The 10,548-nt window shown below is 33.9% G+C and overlaps 1 protein-coding gene across 1 annotated transcript in view; it reads left to right on the top strand.

Moving 5' to 3' along the window:
* The first annotated feature begins 6,598 nt into the window (after nucleotides 1-6,598).
* LOC112690582 (alpha-(1,6)-fucosyltransferase-like) overlaps nucleotides 6,599-10,548 on the top strand; it is a 4,893-nt gene continuing 943 nt past the window's right edge. Inside the window, exons 1-8 of the mRNA XM_025564619.1 lie at nucleotides 6,599-6,925; nucleotides 8,114-8,338; nucleotides 8,553-8,943; nucleotides 9,000-9,186; nucleotides 9,248-9,485; nucleotides 9,569-9,745; nucleotides 9,807-9,957; nucleotides 10,032-10,292. Of these exons, the coding sequence (XP_025420404.1) occupies nucleotides 8,133-8,338; nucleotides 8,553-8,943; nucleotides 9,000-9,186; nucleotides 9,248-9,485; nucleotides 9,569-9,745; nucleotides 9,807-9,957; nucleotides 10,032-10,292 (1,611 nt within the window). The 5' untranslated portion in view covers nucleotides 6,599-6,925; nucleotides 8,114-8,132. The remainder of the gene's footprint in view (nucleotides 6,926-8,113; nucleotides 8,339-8,552; nucleotides 8,944-8,999; nucleotides 9,187-9,247; nucleotides 9,486-9,568; nucleotides 9,746-9,806; nucleotides 9,958-10,031; nucleotides 10,293-10,548) is intronic.

Below are 10,548 nucleotides of genomic sequence, written 5' to 3' on the forward strand. Positions count from 1 at the left end.
TGTTTGTCATTAGTTTTTTCTTCAAATGTTATAAAATTAATTCAACTGTTTCCACTGTAAATATGTCTCTGGAAATATTCGTTTCATTTTTTATCGGACATCCCATTGGCAATATCAATTGACTTTATCTATGTTTGTGGTGAGCATGCACACAAGTAATTTTGATTATTATGATTTTTCGACTTTATCCATAATTGCAAAAAAATATCAATTTAGATAGTAGATCGAGATATTTGCATATATCGTGTGTTTATCTGGTGTACTTAACTGGAACTAATAATTCATTTTTGAAATTTTACCATTAAAACATTAAACTTAAAACTATTAAAATCACACTTAGCTTTTCAAAGTAAAGAAAATAATTATGCGGAAAAGTTAAAATTATCACATATTAATAAATTATACATGTCAGTATATATAACGGCTAAATTAATCCGTACAAAATTGATATGTATGTATATAAACAAATGAAAAAAAAAAAAATCACAAGACATGAAAACTAAGACTGTTTTACACGTAAAAATAATACGCGCGAACACGCACATACTGACTGATCGGTTTTTGTAATTCCGTCGAACACTTGAACTGTATCATAAGAATTTATTTAATTAATATAATTTATACATATGTTGCATAAGAGTAAGTAATTTTATTTTTGGCAATATCGACCGGCAATAATTATTTTATCTATATTATGTGAACGTGAAAATATAAGCTATAAGAAAGCGTTTCCCAAACTCTTGTTTAGGTTGGCCCGGTAATTAATGTTTTTCCTTTTCGTTACCTACTAAAATATTTTACAACTATCGTTGAGTAAAAAAAAACAATATAAAACACATTTGATTGTCCACACGGAATTTTGTAATAAAATTGAAGCGTTGATTTGTTACTATTATACTGCATTTATAGATACAGCGAATGCCATACCATACGGGTTTTTCATGAAGTCTAGTCGATAATCTCAATAATTATTATTTATGTTGTGAATTATAGTTAATATTCGTCTTAATGAATTTATTTTTACTAAAATTTCAAATTATCAAACAAAATGATAAATAACAAATTTAAATGGGAATTTCATTAAATTCTGCGACTCTGTATTATATTTTCGTGGACCGGTAGTGGGTTACAACCCACTATTTGGGAAACGTTACTATAAGGAATAATAAAAATATGCATTAAATATGCAAAAGAAGATAAAAATGTTGAAATATGCAAAGCATGCAAAATACAATTAGTGTTATTAAAATAAAAATAATATAAATCGGAGACAATTTTCAATAGATTTCTAAAAGCTAAATATATAGGTTAGGTTATATATATATATACATTTATATAGTCTCTAATATTTCCTATGTACCTCTTATAAAAAAAACATAATATTTAACTAAATAACGTTTTAAGAATTAAATGTAAAAAAATTCATCTCATTTCTATCTAGATAAATATTGAATTCAGAAATTTTAACAATATCTAGAAAGATATAAAAAATTATCCGATCACAACTCTGCCAATAATATTAACAATCCGAGGCAGTCTATACAATAAAATTAACCTACATCATAAGTATACGAATAACATATTTTATCCGTCATCTAGGATTTATATTCATAAATTTGTGAATTTATAAATTTTCATAACCTAATTGTATCGGATGACTATATAATCATGTATTAAAAATATACAAAATTGTAACGCAAATGTGTATAAAATAAAATTGGAATCATTTTAATAAGTACGATTAAAACCATGTGAATTGATTTTAATCAGATTTCGAACAATACCATATTCCAATAATTTACGTAAAAACCTTGTATTCATTTCACCGAGTACATTTAGTTCGCGGACATATTTCGTCGGACGGCATAGGGAAGGTGGCCTCTGCTATTGGATGCATTCCGTACGGGACGAACGTGATTTGATTGCAATAATTATCGATGGAGATTGAACACGATAGTTGATCGGTTTCGTTTTGTACGCATTACACAACGTTTCTTTAGCGGCCGGTATGACTAGGGTTTCCATGCGTCACGAAAAACCGGAATTGTCACCGGTTTTGGATTTCGTGTCCCGGTGTCCCGAGAAATGTTTTCGAGACGTGCATATATCACGGCTTCTACGTTTAAGGAAATGTAAAATTGTTTAATTTTTAATTTTGACGATTTTATTTACGTCCTCTAGATATAGAGAGGATATAGATATATTTTATTTTCTATATAAAAGTCGTATAAAAAGTATATTACTCAATATGTGTTTGTTTTGTCCCGGTTTCGCCTTATAAATTTATGGAAACACTAGGCGTGACCGAAGTGAAAAACAGTTCGGCGGTTTCCCGACAGCTGGTATGTGTGTGTGTGGGGGGGGGGGAGGGGCATTGTGTACGGTAAATTCCGCCATGGAAAATATCGGAGTAAAAACGGTACATGTAAATTCCGCCCGAAAAAAATGTTCTGATTATATATCTTATCAACTTTGCCACAAAATGGAAATATCAGATAGAAATACTGTACATTGTGTTCGGTACACGTCCTAGAGTCTTATACGCTTATACGCTATAACGGCTAAATTAATCGAATCAGGACGCGGAAATATACTTTTAGTATTAGACAATTTTCAATTTTCCAAAGTACACGTAGGACGTGTTTATTGATCATCAATATTTTCGGGCGGAATTTGCATGCGCCTTACTTATTTTACCTGCAGTTCGTTTTGGGCGGAATTCACGTGCGCCCAGGGAGGGGGGGGGGGGGGTGAAATCAGTGCGCGATCCCGAGGACACGTGTTCGGACGTCACGGGCGCGTGCACACGTTCTCGACGATCGGACGAACGCGTCCGGTCCACCGTCACGGTTATCGTTTATGCGATCTCGTCGACACGTCGCGGCGACGAACAATAACGACGAGTGCCACTCGCGGCGTTTCGACGAGCACAGTCGCGCGCAAACCGACCGCACCGACGCCACTGGCATTAGGTGTGTAACCGTATCACCGTCGTATGAATTCGTCCTCGTATTACGGCCACGAACCTGTCCCGCCGCCACCCTCGATCGTCTTCGGCCCGAAACCGATCCACTCGTCACATTCGTCTGTTGCCGTAAACGGTTGTACGAAAATTATTATCGACCGATCCGCACAGTTACGGCACGGACCGTGGCAGCACGTGACGTCACGGCCAGTCAATGGGTACACGCATGAATCATCGTAAACAAATATATGCACGGTATTGGGAACGTAAACCAAACGTTTTAAAAATATAACCGCGTACGAACGGCCTCCGTACAAGTCGCGATTGAAGATACCACCAGGGCCGGATCTGGGGGGGGGGGGGAAGTCGGGGATTTATCCCCGGGCGTAACATTTTAGAGGGTGTAATTTTCGTGATTATTAACAACTAATTTGATATTTTTAACTTCGTTAAATACTGGTATTAGGTTAAAACTCATTAAGTACGATTGTATATTGATTATAGGAACACAATTTATTTGAGTATTTGTCTATTAGTCTATGGATAGGGCGTAATTTTAACATTTTACCCGGGCGCAAAAATTCCTAGGTTCCATCTCTGGATACCACTGTCTATAGCTGTGGTACAAGTTAAGATATATTCTTAGTCAACGAATTAAACGAATCACGTTTATCTTTTTTTACTCGTTAGAACTATCGAACTTCCAAACTCGGCTAACTATTCGTATCGGCTTTTCGTTAAATCCGTATTCACGTCCTCGCCCATAGGTACCCATATCGCATTGTTAAAACAGTATAATTGCACGGATAACGATTATCGACTAGACATCTTGTACAGTTGTGGAGCGTAAAATCTCTTTAATAGAGCCGCGCCCATAGCAAATAATTGCGTCGGCACTACTGGCAGGACCTTAAGTAAACGTATCGACCAGCAGATATTCGATAAACATTAAATATGCGCGTCTAGAGAACAGTACTGTTTCTCGTCGCCTGTATAAGCCGGATATGTTTGAAAAGCCTGTAGGTTTCACGTAACCGTAAGCGTAATGCACGGATTTACATGTTATTTTTACGTATTTATAAGTACAGGTTTAAATTTATGTCAAATTTATATTTATTTTACGTTTTTAAACACATGAAACGGATAGACGTTTCTAGTATTTAAATATGTTTTATCATAAAATTGCTATGTTCGTTTATATCAACTTGTTTGATTGATATGCAGCGTCACGCGCTGTTATGCGCTATCTAATTTTTTTTCTAATTGCATACTATATGGAGTAGGGTATATTGTAAGGCCCTGTTGAGCATTGTTTGCGATTTCGAGAAAAATATTTGCGCTTTTAGAAGTATATATATATATATATATATATAATGTTGTTGATAATGTTATAATGAGATTATTACGGGTGAGGAGATTGGTGAAATGGTTTGAAAATTATATTTTTAAAAAACCACCGATGCCTTAATTTTGTGGAAATTATGCGTATTTTAGTGAAGTGAATTTTTCATCTACAAGGAGCATGGGCTCTATTAGATAGTGGTAACTAAAGCTCCTGTATTACCGAGCATTGTCAAAAACGTTTAGGTTTACCACAACAAAAGTGCTGTGTAGCCGTTCTAACTGTTGCTGGCATGTCAGTTCCATCTATAAAGGCAAAAACAGTTTTAACTATCAGACGAGTGAGACATGAAACCTCTCAGTTTATTATAGTCAAGGCTTTTGTGATTTCCCAGATAGCCGGTCTCATCCCATCGGAACGAATGACAAAAGCAGAGTGGCCCCACATCAAAGCATCTAGCTGATCCTAAATATAATAAACCAGCACCGATAGATAATTCCGATTATTTTGTACAAAAAATGTATTTAAATTGTATTTGATATTTATACTTTGGGAATGTTCAATGAGCAAATATATCCACAGAGCAATAAGAAAGACTTGGGAAACTATTAGTAGTGAAGTCAAGTAGCGGCTTGAAAAAAATCAAAAATCAAATAAATAAAGCAAACTCGCTTATTGTTTGTTCGTCCAAGAACCACTCATAACCCCGGCACAAACTCAGCAGCTCATTCATTGAGTAGGAAGTTGCTATTTTTGCTGCTACAGTATTATTAACGTTATTTATTTTCGTTTCATTATTGGCATAAGGGAACAAAAATTTTAAATACCTAGGCAGCTCAATTAACCGGGACGTCAGGTGCATCATGGAAATAAGATCCAGCACAAATCGCATAGGCAAAGTCGGCATTTATGAATAACAGAACGTTATTATACTCCAATAGCATGAGTGTTAGGTGAGAAAACGCTTCATAAAAGTATACGTATGGAATGTGGTGCTATACGACTGCAAAACCTGGATACTAAACAAGGCAGAACAACGAATCCACGAAAGCTTTGAAATATAGTGTTGGAGAAGGATACTGCGAGTGATTTGGATACGACACCGTGCCAACAAAAGTGTTCTCAGTGAAATAAATTAACGCAGAGAGATACATAACACCATTAAAGTAAGACGATGAACCATGATTGACCACGAAAACGAACTAATTTATAGAATAATAGTAAGGAAAATTTAAGGTGAAAAATACCAAAGACGTCCAATAAATTAATCTGTCGAACAAATGATCTCCAATGATAGACTATCAAGTATCAAGCTACTCAGAACTGAAGATATTGGTTGGAAACAGGAAACAGTGAAGAGCGCATATCCGACTGCAAAACCAACCGTAAGATTGAACACGAGAAGAAAATATCGTAACAAAATAAATAGTTGTATCACTGGCGTGCGCCGACATTTTTGACAAGTGGTGCATTCCTTAATTTTTACATTGACCCTTTACCTTTTCAAAAACAGGAAAAATTCGGTAATTTTTTTTTAGGATACTATCTACTTCATTGATATATTCTTACAGTCCTCGCACTCCAATACTTGTTATATGCGCAACTAGTTTCAGTTATCCGACTGTTGTTTCAAAACAGTTGTTTTATTGAGAGAACTGTGGAAGCCGGAGGGTCTTATGTTTCACAATAATAAATAATTGGGTACCTGCTTTTATAGAAATCAGTAATGGCGCCGATCGTTATCGGTGTCCAACGATGGACACGAGTAATATTACGTCTTTAATAACTATAACGTATACGTATAATACCGTTCTATTTTTTTATGATGTGTTAAACTGAATAACTTATATAATACATATAATATGGCGTAATTCAACAATATGATGAGATAAATATAAGATATTTCAAATCTACTGAGTACCAACTATTTGTTTTCTATTAACATATATATTAATCAATCTGAATTTTTACTCAAGGTCTATATATACAGTTGCTATAGAAAAAAAATGTAATTTTTGTCATAACTCGACATTTAATATTGTCATTTTTTTTTTATTTCGCGACATTTTGAGAGGGACATCGCTCCCATGGCCCTCCTTGTATCCGCCCCTGACCGTACACCGACTTTTGGGCGGCATTCCAAGAAGATCGTAACGATTGTCGTACAATTGTCATGAATTGTTCATTATAACCGTTCAATCGTCGAACGTCGTCACGGCCCCGGTTTCTGCGCGTGCGCACACCACCGACGCGCACGCGCACGCACTGGGCGGGTCGGAGCGTGATAAGGCTAGTGATGATAACGCGCGCCCGAGGTGATACCGCGCGCATTGGAAACGGTGCTGGACCGGAGAGAAAATAATGCATAACAGTTCACGCACCGACTGCTGCGTTGGCCACCGCCGGGTAATAAGCTTCGGGTATCGCGGCGTGAATCGGGCAACGACGGTCTAGGATCGCGCACACGCCGCGGTCCGCGGAAACCGTTCGTCGATATCCAGCACTCACGGGGCAACCGTGGCCAGTCCGAAGACCTGTTGACACATCGTTCCGGACGGGAGATGGTCGTCGCTTGACGAAACTCGCGTGTCCTGCTCGCCGACATGGTGACCGTCCAGGTAAAACCGGCTCCACCGTCCTCGTTCAACTGGGTGATCCCTTACGGTGTCCACGTTTAAGGCTTCCTCGGGCTAAGACGTTTTTCCCACCTCCGTACATAGGTACCACGTACAGGCATCGTCTCTCTTACGACGTGCCGTGCCGTTCCTGTCGCACGACGTCAGCACCTAAACATTTGTGTCGTTTACAAGTACTTCCCTGTCGTAATTTGAATTGCTCAAATCTCTGTTATTGGTTGCATGTCACGTTTTATCGCTGTATTTTATAATCGGTCTCATTCTGATCAATAGTTTTTGTATGTTGTCTATACATTGTTCATCTTGTATCACATTCCCTGATATGGACTGTTACGCTATGTCTGCGCACAAAATATTTTCATCATTTTATTCTATTCGTGTTGTATTGTTTTTATTTGTGTTTTTTTTCATATTTTATGCTGCATTTTAAATATACAGTGTTATGCTACTGATATTAATTAAGAATTATAATTATTAATTATAAACTTAAAAGTTTATAAGAGGAACGTATACAAGTCAAAAAATAATCATGAAGGATAGTTATGGCCATATGAGGTACAATCAGCACAGACCTACATTGTAATGCTTACGTATGTTTATTTATTCAATTTTTTTCTGGACACTTACTAACAATATCTAAAATCATTTAAATACTTTTACAGAGAAATTATATCTAATTTTACTTGAAAAATAATAAGTATCAAGTATACTGAATAGTTTAATAAACTTACATTTAAAAAATGTAAATCATAATTGTAATAAGTAATAATATGTGTATTTTATATTATCTATTGAGATTTATAAATATATACTTTAATAAAATTTAAATTTGTTTTCAAATGTTAAGTACATAAATTATTACTGCAATTATCTGTAAGAATTCAACTCAATAATTTAGTCATTAGTCAGAACAATCTAATTAAATTAGCATTTATTTTATATAATTTATGGTAGGTACTTATTAAAAAAAAAAAAAAAATTGTTTTTCATTTTCTTCTAACAATTACAATGTTTATTCTAAAAAAATAATTAACATAAAAATGCATAAGTGTTAAATAGAAATGTTCATTATTATTTATAATTATTTTTTCTAGATTCCAATAAATACTCTTTAACTATAATATTGAAAACTGTCCTTAAATTATTTTAATAATTTTAAATATCTTATAGAATCAATAATCATTGGAGGATGAGGCAACAAGGCTGGCTGCGCATCTTAGCGTTTCTAGCATTTTCGTGGGTAGCGTTTTTATTGGTAACTGTTAAACTAGTGCGACAGCAAGATAACACTGATGGAGACTCATCTCAAAGACTGGCCAAGGCAATACGTGAACTTGATAAATTACATAAAAGCAATGCTGAGCTTAGTGCTTTAGTGATGGATTTGAATGACAAGTAATGTGTAACAAATATTTATAAATTATTGAGGTTTGCACAAGTTTTAAAAGAATTTTCACTTTCATTCATTTCAATTCAAATATTAATTAATTTACTGAGATTCAAATTTTATGTTATAATAAAATATCTATTAATAGGTACTAGAAAACAATTAATTTCCATAACAAACATTTTTAATCTAAGTAATAATTGTAATTTTTTTTTTTTTTAGTCCAAGAATAGATAATAAGAAAGTTCTTCTAACTTACATACAAAATTCTAAAGGAGGTGGACTGAATAGTCCATCTGAAGAGTATGAACTTTTACGTCGTCGTATATTTTCTAACACCAAAGAGCTTTGGTACTATGCCAATTCTGAATTACAATCATTGGAAAAAGAGGCTGATAATGGAGATCGTATAGCAAAAATAAGAAAAAATATTGGTGAACATTATATGTCTTTATTAAAAGATGTGACAAATTTAGCTGAAATTGATGGTCATTCACAATGGAGACAACAGGAATCTGAAAATTTAAGTAATTTAGTTCAAAAAAGATTAAAACACTTACAAAATCCATTTGATTGTGCAAAAGCAAGAAAACTAGTTTGTGACCTAAATAAGGTTTGTTATAAAGGTTTTTGTATATTTTTAGTCTTAAAAATTTATCTTGTTTATAGGGTTGTGGATATGGTTGTCAACTGCATCACGTTGTTTATTGTTTTATTGTTGCATATGCTACCGAAAGAACATTAATTTTAAGATCTAAAGGTTGGAGGTATTCTAAAGGAGGATGGCAAGATGTATTCTTACCATTGAGTGATACATGTCTTTTGCCAAATGGTGAAACAACCAATAGGTGGCCAGGTAATTCAAAAATATTATTATTTATTGTTTAAAGTTCTAATCTATTTTATATATTCTATAGGTCATCGGAATACTCAAGTTATTACGTTACCTATAATTGACTCAATCAATCCAAGACCACCTTTTCTTCCTCTTGCATTACCTGAAGATTTGGCTCCTCGGTTAAATATCTTACATGGAGATCCTGTTGTGTGGTGGATAGGCCAGTTTCTGAAATATATGCTCCGGCCTCAACCAGCAACTAGTAACAAATTAAATGAATACGCTAAAAAAGTTAATTTTCAAAAACCAATCGTTGGGTAGTTTAGTTTATATTAATTTTTTCATTATATTCTAAATCATGATTAGTTTAGTATATTTAAAACTAATTTTATTTGTTTAGAGTGCATATTAGAAGAACTGACAAAGTTGGTACAGAAGCTGCATTCCATAAACTAGATGAATATATGATACACGTTGAAGAATATTATAAGTATAAAGAACTAAGCGATAAAGTTGACAAAAAACGAGTTTACTTAGCTACAGATGAACCAAAATTGTTTTCTGAAGCTAAACGCAAGTATGTACAGTGTATTTGCTAATAACTGTTTAAACTATTAATTACTTAACATATTGTTAAGATATCCTGAGTATGAAATTATTGGCGATGAAGATATATCTAAAACAGCATCCATCAGTAAACGCTATTCTGATCAATCACTTAGTGGAATCATTACAGACATCCATTTTTTGTCACTTAGTGACTACTTAGTTTGTACATTTTCATCTCAGGTAATTGATAAAACCGATAAAAATGTAAAATTAAAAATAATAAATGAAATTAGATTAAACTATTATATTTATAGGTTTGTCGAGTGGCTTATGAGATAATGAATAGTCTTCATCCTGATGCATCAACTATGTACACCTCATTAGACGACATATACTACTATGGTGGTCAAAAACGTAGACTTCATACAGCTGTACTACCTCATCGAGCCAATGGTCCACATGAAATAAATTTACAAGTTGGTGATGATATCGCAATTGCCGGTAATCATTGGGATGGTTACTCAAAAGGAACAAATTTAAGAACAAAAGAAAGTGGTCTATACCCTACATTTAAGGTATTTCAAAATAATACAAATGTTTACAAAATATAATATTCAAGGGAATTGAAAACCACGATTTTGTTTTTATCTAATATACGCGTAACATACTAACCTAACCATGCAAGGTAGGTTCTATCCTTCCTGAAATATCAGAAAACATTTTATACAAAAATGACCTGACTTACAAATTTATTAGTTATTTTAAAGTTTCCCATGAGAAATGCAAATAATATATACATATATATATATATATATATATATATATATATAT

The sequence above is a fragment of the Sipha flava genome, unplaced genomic scaffold (assembly GCF_003268045.1).
Source record: "Sipha flava isolate LNK unplaced genomic scaffold, YSA_version1 50_pilon_pilon, whole genome shotgun sequence".
In the NCBI taxonomy this organism is placed as follows: Eukaryota; Metazoa; Arthropoda; class Insecta; order Hemiptera; family Aphididae; genus Sipha; species Sipha flava.